The following is a 22,329-nucleotide window of genomic DNA, read 5'->3' on the forward strand; positions in this document are numbered from 1 at the left end:
ATATATATATATATATATATATATATATATATATATATATAAAACTTTCTCTTTTCATTAATTAATAAATATCTGGAAATGAATTATGCAAAATGATATAAGCTATGTTTATAGTTATGGCAAATTAATAATGTAATAGAAACAATCGTAATTTAATTTAATTTAATGTCAGAAACAAGAAGATAATATATTTTATAAGACATACATTTTATAAGTCTTTTCTATTGATCGCAAATATTGTTTTATTGAAAAATATGTATAATATTCAAATATTGTTTGCAAAAATTTTTACTATATTTTCTTATTTCTAACATCACAATCTGAAATAGTAAAGGTATGACTGATATAAGTGAACATAAGAGCTTTAAATGTTCTATATCTAATGATAAATTTCTATGGTAATTATACAATATTTACAATCAAATGCATTCACTTGCAAGAATAAGTACTGCAAATTAATTTAAATAAGAGATATATAATAAAATAAAATGTTGTGAATTGATTAAAAATACTTATTACAAAAAATATTTGATGATCTTTTTTCGAAACTGTAAAATATCCACATTAATTACATTTGTTAATATATATTAAGAGCAACCTCAAAGTTAAGTTGTAATTAAATAAATCGTCGAAACCGAATTAAATAAATTAATTAAGCAAAGTTATCCGAGAGTGGAAAAGCTTCCATCGTTCATTATGTCGAAGAGCATTACTTGGTCGCCGCGGGCTATTGAAGCGGAGAGAATAGTAAATTAGCGTTAAACGTTAATTTTCGCTTCAGCTTTTTGTTCGGGGGCTTTAGATCACGTCTTGACTTTCACGAAATTCCGTATCCAGGATTTCCCGAGGCGCGCGTTGAGTCTCTGCTGTCGTTTCTTAACCGTCAACGGACAATTCTCATGGAACATCTGTTCGTCGAGGCTGGACAAGTGTCTCAGGGACTGTCGTCATTGCTTACGGGATTTCAACAGAATCCTTTAGCGCGTCTTGTTCCTCGAGAGTAACTGATTGCCCGTCCAGATGTTTATTTCCGAATGTGTGACGCGCTGTGTCATTGGGATTTCCGGACAAATCTGGGGTTACGTCTGATGAAACTGTCGCGTTTCTAATCTTCGGGTCGGTACTTTCCTCTTGTTTATGTGGACTTCCTAATCCCGCGGTAAAATAATAGTTGTATTTTGATTCGCTTTGAGATATTGTGTGAAACAATATTTTCGCATCAATAAGTATTATTAGATTGTCGTGAAATTGAATAAAAATGAAGTGTACCTGTAGTGTGTTCAGCTTCGACCTGTCTAGCTTTTAGAAACGCATCTCTTTTGCAATTATTTTCTTTGGTGCATCCAATAATAGACATTGTTTTTTTATCGGATTAATTTTAAACGTATATTGTCTAAAGCAACAAAAGATTGATATCTGATCTCTATAATAATAAGCATCAAAGCATATCTAAAAGACTGTCATTTTGTAAAATGCTAATCTTTGTAATCTGTACAATCTACTCTTTATATGTGTTTTATGTACATAGAAATATTTGACTATACTTACAAAATTTATAGCAAAGAGGATAAAAGGCACTTATTTATTATCTTGAGATAATATTTGGTTCTAAAGATTTTACATCGTTTGATTTTTTTTCTATTCGTTATATACTATTAATCAATAGTTAATTTTTAAATCTGTTTGTTTTTGCAACAAGATTTGTATTTCTTTTTCTTTTCTTTTTTCAAGCTTATCGATTCTTCAATATCTCTACAATTTATTCGATGATCGCAGCCTTTCGGAGATTTTTCGACAGCCTTTAACTAATAAAAATAAAAGTAAATAAATAATAAAAATAATTAAAAAAAAAGTATATATGAGTAATTAAAGTAATGTAGTAAAATCTATGTCACGTATCTTTTCAGTGTAAATATATTTAAGTTAAGCCGTATTCTCTCTCATGAGATTTAACTGAGCTTATGAAAACAGAAAGGATAATGAAACTCTAATCTGTAATAATATAATAAAGCTGCAGAATTTGTGAAAGTTACAACCAGTATTCCCCCATACCTTATTAACTTTTAGAATAAATATTACTTAATACAAACATAAAGGTTTCTAATCATTATAATGCAAACTAGAAAAAATTGAAAATTATATATATTCGAACACCATAGAATTTAAACAGTTTATATAATTCTGAATGATTAAGAACGGAAAAGAAATAGTTGATATATATAAAATGGCAATTTAAAGATAGAGAAAAAATGAAACAAAAAATGAATGAAAAAGAAATACTACTGTTGAATTAAGAAGACTTAGATTAAATTTCAGAGAAATCTGTCGCGCGTTTTTTTATCACATTCGCGTGAAAGAGGGACATCGCGGGAAAAGATTTCGATCGTTACGCACGATTGTCGTATCTTCAGTCAAGTCGGAATTGCGGCAGTGAGGATCGCAAGCAAAACTCTCGAGAACGTCCTTAGCGTGTACTTCGGACGAAACGAGTTCCGACGCAGGTGAGGGTCCTCCGGTCGTTTCACGGTTCGTCTCTTTGCATTCCGTCATTCCGAATGGACGATTTTTATCCCAAAAGCGGCCCCGGCGTCTTCAAATCCGACGACCTCTTTTGCGGAAAGATCGAAAAGCTTCGAGGGGATCGCGAACATTTCACGTCTCATCCGCAATAAAAAACGCATATACGAAAAAATATCTCAAAAGAAATCTCCGCATATAATTTTAATGACAGCTACACGTGACGCGACTTTATTTCTTTCATACCGACGTGTGAGAATTCTACTTACTTAACAATTGATCGTAGATTAATTTCAATAAATAATATATGGTAAGAACAAGTAATTTTTATAACTATTAATTATAATTTTTACTTTTCAACGTTAATAATTTAAAATTATTTCTAAAGAATTTAATAAATTTTAAAGCCAAACTTTTGATAAATTGTGAAGAGACAAACTAGACAACGTTTGTCTTTTGATTAATAATTTTTGTTTTCCTAAATCACGACAAATTTCAGTCGGATAATTAGATATACGGTGACTTGCATTATTCTCGAAAATTTACGTCGACTATAATTCTCCGATTCTGAGATTTATGAATCTAATATGAATACCGCATTCAATTTAAACATGAGATAGAAATTAGAGTGCGACATTTAATGCTAATTGTGTGGACAGACCATGCGTTAGTCTATGGAGGGATTCTATCGAAACGTAACAGTGTTGAAATTTGTATAATGAATGAACTGCGAACTTTCTGCTTTCGTGTTGTATAATAGAAAGGGGTTGCTGTAATCTCACTTTGTTCATTAATTAATGTAATTTGAATTTGCATTTGTGAACGTTCAAAGTTAACGATTTGTAGCTTTGTGCACATAGTAGGATGTAATCAATCGAAGCCACGGCGCAACGCTATGATGATCGGCTAATGTAAAATATATGCCCGGCAATTGTGTGACCACAATCGATTAATCGTTAATTAATTAATCATTACCATTTCGATCACGCACGGTATAACGTGTGAGATAACCGTCGTTGTTAATGGCTTTGCACCTATAAACGGAATTCGATCAGTTTTTGCACATTTTGACTAAATTTAACATTACAAATACATCATCAATTTACTTAAAAGAATATTGTTATTACGGTCAAATAATTAATTCCGTCGATTAATTTTGATTAACAATATATCTCTAACAGTAAAACAAAATATATAATTATTATGAATATTTTGACAATACAAGCGGAATGCATTTGAATTTAACGTTACTTCCATCAGACTAATGCTAACCGTATTATTCTGATGAAAGTAACGTTAAATTCATTCTCATATGCATTCCGCTGTATTATCGATATATTCATAATAATTATTAATACTTATTACGATTGAAACATACATTCAAAGGCTAGCACAGGTCACTTGCTCAGACAATACGCATCAATTATATTTAATGAAATACTAATAAAATTGCTCGCTTCATTACAATTAATAAATTATACTCCAGTGAAATTATATCTTGCCTCAGAATAATAATAATAGTTTTGTAATCTCGTAAGAAAAGGTCAAGTAGAACATTCTCGAGTGCCACTGAAACTGCATGCTGTACAATATTCAGCTTTTATTTTAATAAGATAGAGTAATTAATGCCTTATCTAATTTATAAATACATTTCCGGGAAATCATTTTACAGTGGAAATTACGCTATTACGTTTTGTGAACCGTACTATTCTTTCATTAGCCGCAAGTTGGACGGCAGTCTTCTATCAAAGGAAAAGTTAATGTACCTATTCATTTAGCTCTGCGAATGCCAATATTCTCTTCGCGCGGTCTCGTTAATATTATTAAAATAAGAGAAAATAAAATAACAATTGTCCGGACCATCACTAAACTTACTATATTATACAAAGCAATTTACATAATCGGTACTTGTTAGTCTTCTATAAATATGAATTAAATAAAAAAAATCTACTCCAAAAGTTTTGAACCAAAACAATTAATTTAACTTAATAAAATGAAATATTAATAAAACGATGACAGAAATCCTATTACCGTTAATAAAAGTAGCAATGAAATATAATCTTTCGTTAATTTTTGCATGATAGTTTGGTTCAGATGTGACTTTGCGTATACTTGGCTATATTTTTATTTTCTTGCATTCAAGAACAATATCGATCACGTCGATCACTGGTTAACGGGCAGTGTTTTTGATCTGATGATGAGAAACGTCGTTGCGTTTACATAATTTGAACAAAGTGCAGCCACCATGGAGCGAAACGCACGGAACCAAAGCGAGCGCAAATCTGATGGAGTTAATGTGCACGTGGAGTTTTAATGTCGTTTTCCGGCCAGCCGCGTCAACCCGTGGTTAACGTACCGCGCAATTTGAAGCAACGTATTACCCTTAAGTACGTGCACGCGGAACACTCCCGGCGACAACATTTGCGCGATTTTAATGAAATTAACGCATCGAAATTACTGTCGGGATTGCGGACGAGTTGCTCTTCATTTAAGCGGTACTTGCCGCCCGCTAGAGATATTTCGAGAGTCTATAGTTTGTGATATCTTCACGTAATGGGGATAATTACAAATGTTGAAATGTAAAATAGTCTTAATGTTAACGAGAAGCTCTAAGCTTGAACTTTTGATAATATTTTATAAATAATATATATTATCATTCATTTATAATATCGCGTTGTATTTTTGGTGTACCTATCAAATAATTGCAATTATATCAGAAAAAACCTTTAGACACAACTGACCTCAGTACTCAGTACTCTGATTCTGTAACTTTTAATAATTTGATATCGTTATGTTGTTGCTCAGATATTATATGATAAAAAACCTGCTCAATAACAACATAACGATATCGAAGAATAATATAATGATGTCGTTAAAAGTACAGAATTGGAGTACCGACATGCATTAGTGGCATAAAGAATTGTGTATGCCCAGATAAACATGATAAGGAGCATCACTTGACGGCGAAATAGCTTTCCGTTAAGTGATCGAACTATAGTACTAATTTTATAACATATATATATATATATATATATATATATATATATATATATTGTTATATATATATATAATTATATCATTAAAATTATATCAGTAATCATTACTAAATTACATCCCATCTGGCAAAATTTTTTTAAAATTTTTCATACAATATTTTTTAAAATATTTCTACATAAATTTCAGAATTTTTTAAAATTCATGTATGATTTTATATGATATATTTTATATTATATAAATTTTTAGGAAATTTTTTAGTTTTTGCATAACTATATTTATATTGATCGTTAATTTGAATATATTATGGAATAATTACATAATTCAAAAGATGTTCTACGTAAAATCGATAAGTGTACTCAATGGAATGAGAATGCATAGACTATCAATATTTGGTCGTTGACTGTGTGAGCGTGGGTAACTGTATGTAACGAAGGAGTTAATGAGGATGCAGACCCAAGGCCTGCACAAAGGAATATTCATAAGCAGGCCGTTGTATTATAGTTATGCAATAAATGCTGAATTATCGACAACATAGTGTGCCGAGCATACTGAACGTTCCCTCGAGCCGCAAATGCAACAATATGGTGTTTAGGATGCGCTGCAAATGTGGAGGTACCGTTTGGCGACGCGATATCCTGCTGTCGCATCTCAGGTCCGATTATGTAGAAGGTTAACTTTAAGATAATTCTCCGTGCCTCTGTTGATTATTCCCACGACAATGAGAAACAAACATACAAACACATACCGCGCTCTCCAGATACTGACGTTTATGTCTAGCTGTTTCGTTATTGCGTTGTCGCTCCCGGAAACGTTCCAACAGATATCTGTTAATCGATATGTTGTAGATGATTGTTCCATGCAAGAAATAATGCTTTCCATCCTGCGCAATTTCCGAATGCCAGAGCGAATGGAATATTGGCATTACAAGTAAGTAAACCAGAGAATTAAAATGATCGCACAAATCTTAATATTTTTATGGAGAAAAAATTGAGGAATAAAACTTAGACATTTCTTCTTCATTTAACAAAGAAGAAATCATAAGAAGAAATTATAACTTCGTTGGCTAGTTTATTTAAAAAAAGATCAGTAAATATTTCATATTTGGCTGATTTGTTTTTCTTTTTTCTTCTTAATTTTAAAAATTATCTTCTCAAAACAATTTCATTTCGGCCACAACGTTGGTTAAACACTTTTATACGCTACGTGCTTAGCAATTGCAGCTTCGTGCAACAGTCGCCATAAAGCCGCGCGAATCCAATAAAGCCGTTGCTATGGTTAGAACATCGGTGGCTTAACGATTACGAAGTATCGGCTACGTGCTCTTAAGCTGGTGTAATGACATTGCGACATTGCGGGGCGCCCAGTATCGTGGTCGCCATATATTATTCAGACGCATGGACCAGTTCGCGCGTCATGTAGCATGACCGTTACGGTGTCGCAAACACGATGTTGTATACTCGCCGCCTTCCACAGCTCTTTTAATTTCCTTTTTCATTTTTTTTTTTTCGACATCGAAACTAACGAGAATTTCGTCGTTGAGTTAATCCACGACAGCGGCGTAATTTATTTCAAACGGTGATATATGGACCAAAGACGTTCCTATAAGCATTTATTTCCCAACTTCCGCGACACGCGTTTGTGACCGATACAATCGAAACGGCATGAATCGCGATGCAATTGAAGGAGAAACTGATTGAACGAAACTATGTCTTCATCGTCGACATCTACTGTAGTAATTGAATTTTTTGTACGACTCGTTTCTTTTAACTGTGGAAAAACTGGCGGAACCTAGTTATCAGCAGGAGATGAAAATGTAATTTAGCGGATGAAACTTTTAGCGAGAGAACGTAATATTTTCTAAAACCCGTTTTCCGCTTTTTCCAAAAAAAAGGCTGCGAGCTGACCGAATCATGGTTAACGGGCACAACGTAATTTAAAACATTCACTTTGCATGCGTCGCACTTTGGCAAGTCAAAACTGTGGATTCTCACGTGTACCATCGCGGAACAATCGGGAAAAATATATATTACTGCACTGTTTCATTGTTAGCAAAAAATTCCAAATTCCGAATAATACATTTATGACCACATTTCTTTCTTCTCTCTCTCTCTCTCTCTCTCTCTCTCTCTCTCTCTTCACAAAAGAAAAATGATAAAAAGGCTATATCAATATTTTTTCTGAATAAAATAAAATATAAAAATTACTTCGTATGAGATTAGGCAGTTCGTTTATTCTTTGCGAACAATTTAATCTTTATTCTCTTTCATACTCCTTCCATATCTCCTTCTCTCTTTATCCTTCTCTCCATATCTCGTCTCTCTTTCAAGAATATCTATACTATAAATAACAGTTTCCAAGACTTTCGCGTGCTTTAAATAAAAACTTTATGTTATAGCTTGGACTTTTACGCACACTCTCGAGGATGATAAACGAGGATGATCACAATCCTTCGTTCAATACATATTAATTACTTATGGCAGGGTAGACGGACAGTACAATTACCGAGGTTTCGCAACTTCGCTCCGGCCTAAAAGGATTAGATCTATAATACTATTAATTACTCTCTTCGTAGAAGAAAACGCACATTCAATAACGGTGTTAATTACATCTCTTCACATGTCTATGCAAGAGGCTCAGATTAACATCACATGATTCATGGCTCTTAATAAAAATTCAACGCGTAGCGTCGTACTCTACCGTTGCTTGTCTTCAGTTTACCGAGCTGAGAGGAATTTTCTATGTGGAAAAATAAAATAATAGCAAACTAAAACATGATGAAACAAAACAAACACATTAATATAAAGGATATTATTTGACGCGTTTCGCAATTTAATGAGTTAATTTGTATTCTTTCGGCAATACAATCCTTCCGAGCGTTAGCTTCCTTTAATGTCCTTATCGTTTCAGTTATAGATTCATTAATATGCATATCGCGTCGCAACGTTGCTAGGGAACGTAAATTGTTTGCAGACGACAATACGGAGCTAATTTCGCAAATTATGGCAATCGTGTCGTACTTTAAAGCTTTGAAATCAAATTCAGCATATTCGTCGTCGAGTTTTCTTCCACGGTACGCCCCACATGCCATCCATACGTGTAAGCACTTCTCTGTAACGTTTCAAAGCATATAGTTTAAATTAAAGCCGTATATATCCACAATGAGAGAGTACTCTGTGTCAACCTATCGAATAACCGCAACCATAATTGCACGGATCGCGTCTGGCGCTTGCAACCATCATATTTCTGATTTGCGACACATAAATGATGTGTGCAATTCGCATAAATCGATCATGTCATGTTTGTTACCACTGCTAAACACTATTATTCACAAGGCGAACATAAGCTGGTAAACGTGATCAAAAAACCCTCTCTCAGTCTTCTTGCGCTGAAAATATGTTCTTAAATGTTTGAAGTATATTTTCTTTGAAAACTTCGCGATATCTTTTATAAAGTATGATTCTACAAGTGCTGTAACTTTCTTTTTAACGTGAATCTTTTGACCAACAAAATGTAACAAATGTATCATAAAATATGTAATATATGTTATATTTATCCAACCAATAATTTAATGTTATAGTTGTAAGGAAATAAAATTATAATTTTGAAAGTTATTGTGGAAAATTATCTTTACTGCAATAAAATAACCCGTTGATAATTATAAATATAGTTTTGAAAAAATATATATAGATATTGGGTCGTTCGAAAAATTCGTGACTAAAATTTAAATTTTAGTATACATTTATTAAATTAAAATTTTTCTGAAAATTTCACTTTTCCTTCGGCACGAACTTTCCGGACGACCCAATATATTAAATATTGTTAACGATATATTATATGATATATATTATATACATATATTGTTTATAACCAAGTATTTATATTGTTTGTAGTTGCTTTTTTATAAATAGTTTCGAAAATTATATTCATGATTATATATGGATTATTCTAGTAAAGATGCTTTTTTATACAAGAACAGTCAATATTATAATTTTCTTACAATTACAATATTAAATCGGTGTTCCCTAATTTGTATAATTATTGAAAAAACAAGAATGAAAAAATTTTAATGAGAAAATTTGGAAACACACATTTCGTCTACGTTGATAGATCCACTGTAATTGAGGAAACCAAATTACTTTCAAACCTTTGCCGAATATTCGAAATATCGCTGAACGCACCCTTTTTTTCGATCCAGAAACGCGCAAGGCTTTTTCTTCAAAGTGTAAGGAATTTACTACTTAGTTTCAAAGCTTATGCTATAGTCTAGAACTGCGCCCGTCCTTAGGCAATGAAACTGAGTAACGGCCGCTCCCGAAATTACAATGTCAAAATTACTGGCCTAATATATCAGAACACGACTGACGTAATTAAGGAAATTGATGTTGCTCCGCCCTTGGTTGTTCGCAAAATACACCGGTTAAATTATGACGCCGCAAACTATGCGTGTGTCGGATGAACTTTGAGCCTCACGATAAACAGTCTTGCTAATCTCAAAATATGATAAGAGTTTTTTTAATCCTCATATATTATATGTGCCATGAAGTGAAACATAGCATAGAATTTATCCTTTTTCATTGAAGAAAAACTATCTTCAAATTCCACAGTCTTAAAATTTTGATCAAATAATTGACAACGCTACATAAATTCAAGTAACGTTACGATCTATTTACCCAGATGCTTACAAGAGACACGTGTGTGTGTGTGTGTGTGTGTGTGTGTGTCAAGAAAACACCATCAAGATTAAACTAGTTTCCTAACACTCGAGTTTTATGCGTTTACGTAAAATAAAATATAACAATCTACATTTACGATGTAAACTATGTTTTACGTGATTATATTGTATAAATTATCTATGGATCATTGTCGTTGCGCTATACTGCACCAAGCTTCTATCTGGCTTATTTTTATTTAACAATATTAAAGTTAAAAATATTAACAATTATAAAACTTAATTATTTCTTCCTGTATTGTATTATTCAATTTATAATAACTTATACATTTTATATTGCTCGTTTATTGTCTAAGCAAAAAAGATTTATATAAACTTAACATAAGTAATACATAAATATAATCATAAGATGTATGACATAACACTGCTAACATTTCATTCGTCTTATAGAAAATATTTTAGTACTTATGCGTGAAACCGATACTACGTTACGATGGAAAGGATTTTAACGATCGCATACCAATTAATTAAAGCGCAAGGTGCGTTCGTTCAGCGGAAATAACGGCTGTTTCTCGGCACATCGATATTATTATCGATATTACTATCGTAATAGGATAGAACATAATTAGCAAAATTAATATTGATTTATACCACCAGCCATACAACTGGACAAGCGTAGGTCAACGTACTGTCAAAGTTCGCGTTAGCAGTAGGTTTATCGCTTCTCGATTTACCTTGTCCGCCTAATTTCATAAAATCAACGTCATCCAACCCCACATGCAGTTTCACGCTCTGCCTTCAGGCTGCTCATCCAATTATCTCAACTAATCTCACGGAGAAACCAGTCACAGCTGAGTAATTTACAGTATATATTTATTACGTACAATGCGCAATAATTTATAAATGAAATTTCCTTTTATATCAAGGAAACACTTGTAAATGTTATCTCTTTCTCTTGCAAAAAGAATCAATAATTTCAATAATTTCAATATTGTAAAATAGTTTAAAATATTGTAGTAGCCACGTATTTTAACTGAAACTTGCTATGATCAGCCCATAACTTATTTATTGATATTTTGAGGAACATCCATAATAAAGTTCAATCAAAACTTTTGACGATAAAGTTTTAAACTTTGTAATAATATAAAAAAATTTTCAACATAAATTTTTTTTAATATCTTATAAAAGTGAAATATCTTTTTTTACATTTCCTAATCACGGATCAAAGCAAACTTCAATTACATATAATAAATTCAACTGTTGTAATAATAGTTGCAGTTGTAACTATGAACGATAAAAGAGAACGTGAAATAACTGTTCGATAATCAATGTTTACACAGAGAATAAAAAATTAAATACACGTATATGTATGCATTCATATATATGCTCTATAGAGATATATGTTCGGCAAATAGCAGACAGTTATTTTGATAATATAGATACCGCGACATGCTTAAAGGCAGAAAAAGGCATTTTTAGGATGTTTCTCTAAGGAATACAAACTTAAGAACAAGAACTTAAATCAAATTTGTACTTTGTTATATATCTTAGCTCCGAGTGACTATAGAAACGCGATAAGAATGTACGTATATAAGTTTCACGTATATCCACTTAGAGTTTTGTTTACATCTTGTTAGCGAGAACTTTATTTAGACAGTCGCTGGAAAACTTGTAATAGCTTTCACTGCTTTTTTTTTCACAACAACGCGGATTTCATTCTTTCTACGTTTTTTACATGTATTTCGTTTCGGGAAAGTTGCAAGAGATTTCTAAACGTCCCACCTCATAAGTTTTAAACACTTTCTTTTAAGTAACTAACTATGCTCGCTCTAACGAAGGCTGGCTATGCATCATTATTTCTACTTAACCTTTATTACAACCTTTATCACAACATTCTAATGAACTATTTAATAACGGGCAAAAGTGAACTTTGTAAAAGCGACAACATGGCCAGTAAAATCACAAGAGTTTTGCACCAATTGTGCACAAGGATGGACAATATTTGTGCAAGCAGTACCTAAATCGTCATGAGTATTCGGCCTGTAAACTTCTGCGAGCTCGTCGACGGCTATGACCTTTTAATGATAGCCAATTGTAAGGAAAACCGGGTGAATATTCTGTCGTTCTGACAAATTAGAAAACTTCTCGAATAACCGTAACCATAGATAAATTGTTGACAGCGTGCAACGAGTGAAAATAGAGTTTGATGAATCATTTTAGCAAACTTTTCGCTCTCAATATATTCGCGCTCAAAATATTTATACATTTACATTTATTTATATTTACATTTATTTATTAACGCGAACAACAATATTTAATTATAAGAACGTATTAAAATTTTATTTGTTAATTTTTTTACTGTCTGTTTAATTTTTAAGTTTTTTTGTTTGTCTTACACGATATAGTCACGGCATAATCCGAAACAATTCAATACAGCCACTGTTATACATGCAATAACGATCACTGCTCGTAACGAGATTTCACGCAGCTAAAAATGAACGAGTATGAAATCAAAAGAAGAAGAATCAGAAGAAATTCTATTGCATTTTATATTTAATCGGTTGCGTTCCCCGTTTAATTCCGCAGAGAAAATTGCAAAAATAAAAAACCGCGAGAATCGCGTCCCGCATTTTATATTTCCGCGATCTTATGAAATTATATTTATAATATTAATCCCTATTTCGCAATTTCGCGTTCTATGTATACAAGATTCCTTCCTAGAATGTATCAAATCTAAATTGGTTTACTGAAGTAGGAAATATATGTATAAAGATGTAAAGAGATTTTGGAATGGTAATAGTATTATTTGAAATTTCTCAGTAAATCTATTCTTTTTCTTCAATTACAGTTGAAGTCTTTTTCTTTGCGCTTTCATCAATCTTATAAAAATGACTTTTTAAATTCCCATCGTAACATTTCCATTATTTCGTCATTTCTATGTAATAGAATGTCGTTTGCTGTGGAAGAAAGCTACTTTTACAATTTCTTATTTGAGTATTGTAATTCTTTTAACGATTGTGGCTTCGTACTACGAGAAAACTTGTTAGATTAATAAAACTATTCCAATCATGTGGTCGCAGTTACACGAAATTAAGTTCATATCTATTTTTAATACAATGTAAATTTTTAAAGTCTTTTAAAATTGAATTTATTTTTTTATTTCTATTATTCTTTCTTTATTTTCAATGTTCTATTTTTTGTTACCGAATTAATGTTTAAAATTCATACAAAAACAGTTAAAGAAAAGGAATTAAAGAAAAAGCATTCAACTAAAAAATTATTCATCTGGAAGAAACATTAAAAATTGATGTTAAATTTAGAATTGAAGCATACTAGAAAAGCAAAAATTTAAAAATTACTTAGTTGCAAATCAAAATCCAAAATGTAACAAAACATGTTGCGCAACATATCATACAAAATTATCAAATCAATTCATTTTACGATTTACCGATCTTGATAATTGATAATTTATCGTTAAATTTATAGTACCAATTTATAGTACCAAATTGTATCCAAATTATTTTTTATTATTTCTACAGATCGTCACTGTTAATCAATGTATCGTTTATTTAATTAAAATAATGGAATTAAACTCAAAAAATGTATTATATTTGAAATGTAATTTATTATTTACTAAATGCATACCTTAATGTGAACGTTAATTGGATGTTTACTTTAAAACGAACAAAAATGGACTGATTTACATTTTGACATACATTAAGTTAAAAATAACAAAATGTTATTTAACTCGAGAGATTGGGTTACAGTTGCTCTTGTGATATCTATTAACAGCATTAATAAAATAAATTAATCAAATTTTGCATATACAATTTTATCACAGTTATAAATTAAATTCTTATTGTATATATTTCTCTTGAAACTTTCCTATAGTGGAAAAAAATATATGGAAAAATATAAAGGAAAAAAAATTTATACAATTACTGTAACTTTCGAACAGACAATTTTTGAGTTTATAAAATAATCTTTTAAAACTACTTTCGTATTATTTTATACATTTTATAACGTTAATTACGAAAAGCTATATTTTTTCTTGCTATTTGCTTTTATTTATTCGTGATACGATGATGTGTATTGACGTTGTAACAAGCACAATAAATAATATACTGACGTTATAAAAAGTAATAATATTTAACGATAGACAGGTAATTATCGCATGTATAACTTCTTTGCAAGTTGTCAAATACGTCATCGTCTCGCAGCATTTTACTCACTTTGTTACTGTCAGAGTTCAAAGTACAATGAAAATGCAATTTAGTTTCTTTCTATATAGGAAAATTTAATTTCTTTTTAGTGTCTACAATCAATGACATTTCAATTAAACTTCGATGGTAATAAAAAGTTAAGATGATATTAAAAATTAAAAAGAATCGTGATGTAAGAACATAACAAAATTTTGCACAGCGTACTCACTGTGTGACTTATATAATTTTTAATTTTTAAGACTCGTTTAACAAGTCTAAATATAAAAAAATATTAAAACTAAAATTTTCTCAGATATTAATTTTCGTCAAATTCTTATGTCATTACGTAAGAAAATTTTTCGCAAAGAACGCGTTCCGGATTCTCAACGATCCCTGAAGACTATCATTAAAAATCGATCTTGTCGACTTCTCTTGTTCTACGAGGGTCAAGGGATTTATAAACCTAAAGAGAATCTTAGTTGATAAAATAAAATCCCTAATTACAACAGATAATATATTTTCATATTTTTTATTTTCTATTATCGGAATATGTAATGTACTTTTTCTATATATAAATTTAAGTTTTAAGATATATATATATATATATATAATAAAATGTTAGAAAGAAACATAAAAAGATATTATGATCTTCAAAGAAGACACAATATGAGTACTAGAGTAAATAACTGCGTCTTATATATATTTCAACGTTCTTATTATTTTTAATGACGTGTTATGTATAAAAATGAAGTAACACGCGATATTCTGGATAAAACAAGCAGAGATATTATTTTAATGATTATGAGACGACTGCAAAGGATATTATTTTGTCCGACATCGTTAAAAAAAATAAAAATGAAGTACGTACGTTTAATATAGTGTTTAGAAAATGAAATAGACATGTTTTCATCTTCAAATAGAAGATATAAAGCCATAAAGTAACACACCACGAAATATCGTAGTAAATATCCTGTACTTTACGGTAATCGAACAACGCCACAAGGAGCTTATCTGCACAATGGAAGGCTCTTGGTTATATCTTTTGGTTCTGGCGTATCTCGTGCGGCACAATGCCAAGGGAAACTACGATCGTCGATGGTTATTGTCGTAATGGTGCCCCTCGTGCTACCGTTTAGCGGAAGGAAAGTGTTAACTCGGGAGTACTCGCGAATTCGATTAATGTTAACTCTTTAGGTACGACCTGTCGTTTATACACTCTGTATATTCAGTTAGGAGAGGAAATTTCGGAAACATGTTGCTAAACAATGTTGCTAAATACTTTTCAATATTATTTCGAGAATATTATATGTTATACTGATTTATATATATATATATAATTATTTATATATATATAATTATTTATATATATATATATAATACGAGCAATATATCGTAATTATTTCGATTTACGCGTTAATGTTTTCGAAGAAGCAATTCAAATGTTAAATTAAACGATCAATATGCTCATCTCAGTCTATCTTCAATTCTATTATTTCAATCGAAACACATTTTTACATATACATATATGCAAAGGATTCCACAATCACTATATGATACTTCAATATCATGTTCTGGAAATTAATAATTAGGTAGAAAGAGGAATACATCAAATTATAGTAATTTCAAAATCCTAATATAAAAGATCTAAGTTGTTTTTGAATAATAAAACTGGTAACTGGAATTGATTAATATGGTACGGTGTATAAATATTCACATATATTTATTCATTATAATTATATTTAATTTGTTACAAAAATTTATTTAATATTATTAATTATATTTCATTTTTTAATAAAAGATAAATGAACTACAAGAAATTTAAATAAAATTAGAAAGATACAATTCAAATATTCATTAACAGTTTTTTCATTGTTTACATTGTTAAAAATAATGTTAATTTTATTTTTAACGGTGTAATAAATAGTTGACAGTGTAATAAATAGTTAACAGTGAAATAAACAGTAATTGTGAATTATTTCTTGTCATTTACACTTATGACATATACGTACTAAAACAGTGACAAAACAGCAACAAACTTGAAATATAATATATTGCTTTCTTTGGAACAATACACACACTTAATTCTGGAATACTTAATTCTGGAAAAATAGCGAGGTCAAATGCAGCCTCAAAAATTATTTGAGAAAGAGGGAAAATAAATGAAAGAGATAAAATGTAATTTTCATTAACGATTTTTCTGTATACGTTTCATATAAATATATTTTTATTTTTAATAAATACACATAATAAACTTAATCTTTTAATTTTCTACATAATATCTACATAATATGAACATCATGAGAGATGTAAAGTCAAATAAAACTTTATATTTTAAAAATGTTTGCATTTTACTTTTGCTTATAATTTTACTTTGCTTCTTTCTCTTTTTATACATTTTATATAATACTTCATATATTTCACAATTTATGTAAGCAATAAATTTGAAAATTTAATCGACTGTAATACATGTGCTATATTAAAATGATTACATATATTATAATATCTTCTAATGATGTTCTTTAACAGCTTGAAAATCTTATTTATTTAGAGCTTTGCAAGCTTGCATTCTTGTATGCACAGTAAACCATCAAATGCTTTCATGTAATCCAGGGTAAATATTGCTTTAATCTACCCTAGCCCATTCGTACATAAAAGCAATGGGAGTGTGAAATGTTACGTCTATTCCCAAGTTTATTCCGTTCTGTTATAATATTCACGGATTTATTGCCTTTAAAAATAAAATAAAGCGTACTTTCTCACTCACCCATACGATGCGCAGCAGTGGAGTTATATCATCATGTTAAATCTGTAAAATATAAACAAAAAAATCTGTATTATAGCAGCGTCCAAATATTAATATTAAAGAAAATAATCATTTTATGTGCATTAAATATTTCGTTTGTTTCTTTTTTAATCCTCTACGAACCAAATGATGAAAAATCCAAACATGAATCATATGTAAATATATCTCACATTTCATGCTGTACTTCATCGTAAATATATTATAATTTAGTATGATTGGTAACACCATAACAACACACTTTTCAGTTGCATGAAACCGGCAACATATGCGCGGTACTTTTTAGAAAGTTATAAAAATTCATCATGCTGAGGTATGTCACATCCTATTCGGAGGATTAAGTAGATTTAATAAAGTAAACTACACATAAAGTTCTCCTAAAAAATATTTTTTTTCTTAATCATAAACTTTGATAAATAAAAGTTTTTTTTTCTAATTCTTACATAAATTATAAGCTAAAAGAAATTCAATAATTCGAAAATAATAAAATAATAAATAATATAAATTACTTACTCTAAGATTACTCCGCCATTGCATGATGTCTCTCTTAAGCTTCCTCCTCCTTTCAGATAGCTTCACTGCACTCACACAACACTCGCAAGAACACGTTTAATTAAGATCGTGCGACACTTTCCACGACACTCTCGAAGGTAAATTAGCACAAGAGGTGAATTTCGAATGACAGAGGCGAATCTCGAATAATCATCGTAAATAAACGCTAAAATTACGTTACACAATTGACAAATATATATCAAAGCACGAAATAAATTATGATTTTGACAGTTAAACGAATTCTGATTACTCGAAGTCAATTCGTTCCGTATTCGATTCATTAATGCCAAAAATTTGAAATATCAGCTATTTTATCATCGTCATAGTGAGGTTAATTAAAGGGCAATTAAATTACGCGCGTTGATAATTTTTTCTTATAGGAGAAATAGTTCTGATTTTCGCACTTATTGTGATTGAGTCTCAAGAGTCTAATAATGCGATATATAAAATATTTGTAAGGCAACATGCCTTACGTTAATTTTATATTTGTATATTCCGAAAAATATAAAAAACTATATAATATAAATTTCAATAAAATAATATAAAAGATATAATATATATAACCATTTGGTAATTGCTTATTTTGTTCTACACAATCTAGAAAAATAGTAATAGATAGATCTTTAATAGATATTAGATAACAATTAATACATAGATTACATTAAAATTAAAAAATTTACAAAAGAAAGTTTAAATTATTAAATTTGAAAGATATTAGAATTATGAGTCAATTTTTTAAGCAGAATCGTAAGGTTCGTAACTTGTTCTCGTAAAACTAGTAAGAATTTATGACTGAAGTAATTCTATGCGTACCGTAAGACATACGATCATTCGTAAATATCTATGATTTCTCGTAAATCTCATTGGCTAGTAAGAAGCTGTCTGTAAGAATATTGCATAAAGTTATAAGCATTTCAGTCATAAGTTCTTATAAGTTCTTATGAAAACAAGTTATGAACCTTATGATACTGATGCTTAGAATTGACCAATTAGTATCACAGAATAAAGAATGATCACATTGCAAATTGTGTAACAGAACAACAATTTATAATCTTCACATTAATATTATTTCGATTGCTATTTCAAAAGACTAAATCATGTGAAACATTTTTTCGGTAGATAGCCGTCCCGATATCGTTATTATATCACGGGAATTAATTAATGTTTTCTTATTACTTATCGTGATCAATTTTCAAAGAATAAGATGAAATATGAAATATGTTCTACAACCTCCTCATTCGACAATTGGTGTTCGAATAGTGCATCGCGCGATACTGGTGACTTTGTTTACGCAGCGTGCAATCACGTTATAAAAACAAAGATCAAAGCCACGCGCCAATCGAATTTTTGCCAATCGAATTTTAACGTTTAAAATATTCAGCAGATAATATTCACACAGATTTGCATTTTACATCTTAAATATATATATTATCGCTCAATGCATTTAATGTTTATTTGAGAAGCAAGAATTACTTTTGTTTTGATCGAAAAAATTCATTGTAAAATAACATTGATTACTTTTCTAAAAATTTCGTTGTCTTGCATAATTTTAAGAAATTATTTTTAAATGGTTTTAAATCAAGAAAATAAAATGATATCAGAATGAAAAACGGAACAATCTTGAATTCTTGCATTAAATTCACAATTTTGATTCTTTTATGATATAAAGATTGAGAAGTAATGAATATAAATTATATATAATTTCATCGTGTCCTATCAAATAAAAATAAATTTTATTTTATCATTTAAGATATAAAAATAATTTATTGTTTGTAACTTGAAAATTGTTGTAATTGTATTTCTATATATATTCGGATTTTCTAATTAATCTCCAAACACAATTCTTCACAATTAAAGTATTATAAGGTAAGTGTGGAATACCTTGCGTATCAAAATTTAGTAACATTGAATAAAAATAATTTAATGAATGAAGAAAACAACAATCAAAAAAATGATTATTATATTGATTTCTAAATTATTTCATTTCATAAAACTTTCTTGCATTACTAAGACCTGTTTTTCAAAATAATTACTGTAGTAAGAGAAATAAAATTTATTAAATATAACATGTGTAGTTGAATTAAAAAAATAATTTCGCAGTAATTAAGAATTGTAATGCAATAATTATTTTTTATGGTCATTCGGGCAAATTATTACATTTTTTTTAACAAATGTAAATGGAGACAAGCATATTCATTTGCGCAATCTTTGCGTATTCTTTGCTATATAACATTAATGAAGAAATGAGAAAAACATATATTTGCCGGACGAATATCGAGAACTGATAACCGATTGAAAGATATAAATGAGAAATGAAAATGCGCGATGGAGCAAGTGTACCAGTATTCTCGGGGCGAAATGATCGCTACTATGCGCTCGCTTTTATGCCAGAATGCACCATCGAATCGCGTATTTTGCGGGGAAAACAGGGTAGAGAAAGCGGCCCGGTGAGTCGTGAAATAACGAAGGTGCAAGGGCGGAAATGCGGACGCGGCGAAACTGCGATGCGGCGCAATTAAAACGGGGCTTGGACGCGGAACGAAGTGTCTATTTCCTGCTCGGCGTTAATTGAAAATGCAGTTATTTATCATGCGCGATGGAACGCGTTCGGGAAATCCGAAGGGGCGAGAGAAACGATCCCTCATGGCAGATTGCCAAGCTATAATTCGAACGACTTGACAAAAAGGGATGAAGTCATATTTTACTATATGCTTCAAATACAAGAGATACAACAAATTTATACAAATCTGTTACAGAAACTTATTTAGTTGCATAAAAGTTCCAATCCGCTTTACTACTTCATATTGTAAATTTAATTTTTTGTAAATGTGTTAAATAAATCATCGTGTGTTTTCACGAATTTAAAATGATTCGTTATTGTATCAAATTTTGATTTAATGATACATTTATTTTTTATCTATGTGATTTCTTTTAGCCTTACATATTGCGCGGCAAGTTAACTCATAAATGAAATCTGATTAAAGACTCATGCTAATACTATTTATACTGCGTGCTCTGATTTAGCTTATTCGCGCACTTTAGTATTTAATTGCCACCGTCGCGTAGAACGTAGCATATGAACTTTGTGAACTTTCGCGCGACTTATTTTATGCGTCAAGTGGAAATCGTAAATCGCATTTTACGCCGTAAAAACGTATCACGTGTGCCGAATTATTTACAGTCACGAGCCAAGAGATGAATATTTTCGTGAATTTCCTTTTCGCTTCTTACGATATTGGTGGGAGCGAAATAAAGTTTCATAAAATACGATGGGGATTCAAACGCATCGTAATAAAAATCGACGCTCGTCGTACATAAAAAAAAGAAGGTGGTCTTACTTTGCTTTCGTCGAATAAATTCCGTTTACTTATATAAAAAGTTAAAGTACGACCTGCGAGCTAATGCAAAGAGATACACATACGAGGAAATGATTGATCAACTCACCCTGAAATTCTTTCCGCGCTGCACTGACGGAAGTGACGATGTTTGCGACGTGACCCAACACCGTTGCGAATAGCAGCAGACCGAAGAACAGTTGACCAATCACAAAGAGATATTCGCCCTTACTTCTCGGTCTGAAAAGAATAAAAGGAAAAAATATTCGAGATATTAAAGTGCTCAGTTAATATTGCTCGGCTTACATTTTTTATTTCCACGGTTTTTACGCGACAATTGAACGATTTTTATATAAGAGGACAACCTTATATCTATAAGTGCTCCAAATTTACACGAATATAGAAGTACATTTCTTCGACTATATCATAAAATGACTCTTCAATATCTATTAGATGATTTCTATTAAATGATCAGTCACCATCGTTTTTAAAAGAAAATAAAAATTGTCTTTGAATAGAAATATTTCCTCTAACCTAACAAATATTATAACATTGCTCGATGCGAAAATATTCTTGGCATTTTTTCGCACGAGTTTCTTTATTTTAAGTATATTAATAAAAATATTGAATTTATTTATTTGCACTGTATGCTGACTTTTTTTTGTGACAGTTTTTAAGAGTCTAGGAAAAAATATCTACGAGCTTTTTTTTCTGCGTTTACAAACATCTTTCTAATTGAAATATCGCGCAGATTTCGAAAGTGTGGAATATATAACCAAAGTTTGGTCAAATATCAAGGAAAATCGCGATATAATTAGTATAAATGCATTTTCGACACTGCATCGCAGAGAAATCTAAATATCGCAAAAAATTTATCAATTTGGTTATCGGTTATTTGGTTGTTTTTCTAGTGGTTTTCTTTTATTTGGATGGTTTAAATATTTTGCATACATATTGTCATCGATTTTTATCAGAGCTACGTTTTACGAGGTCTAGTATCGCGATGCAGAATTATAATAGAATAGCGCGGTGATGGCTTGTCCATCGCTTTTTATATTTAAACTGCATGCAGGGTATCATTGCGTGAATACGAGGAATTACGGAATGTATTATACGTGGTTAATGATAGTGAACTCGTAGAAATACCACGCGGGAAATGCAGATATAGAATTAAAATGGAAAAAAAATCGTATAAGTAAAAAAAATTATCTTCGATCAATGTGATTCTTTGTACCTAATCATTTTTTTGTGAATTTA

At 30.5% G+C, this 22,329-nt stretch overlaps 1 protein-coding gene across 1 annotated transcript in view; it reads right to left on the reverse strand.

Moving 5' to 3' along the window:
* LOC105618378 (cyclic nucleotide-gated cation channel alpha-3) overlaps window positions 1–22,329 on the reverse strand; it is a 151,738-nt gene that overhangs the window by 71,115 nt on the left and 58,294 nt on the right. The window contains exon 7 of the mRNA XM_012199920.1: window positions 21,182–21,312. Coding sequence (XP_012055310.1) covers window positions 21,182–21,312 — 131 coding nt within the window. The remainder of the gene's footprint in view (window positions 1–21,181; window positions 21,313–22,329) is intronic.

This window comes from Atta cephalotes (genome assembly GCF_000143395.1).
Source record: "Atta cephalotes unplaced genomic scaffold scaffold00016, whole genome shotgun sequence".
Taxonomy (NCBI): Eukaryota; Metazoa; Arthropoda; class Insecta; order Hymenoptera; family Formicidae; genus Atta; species Atta cephalotes.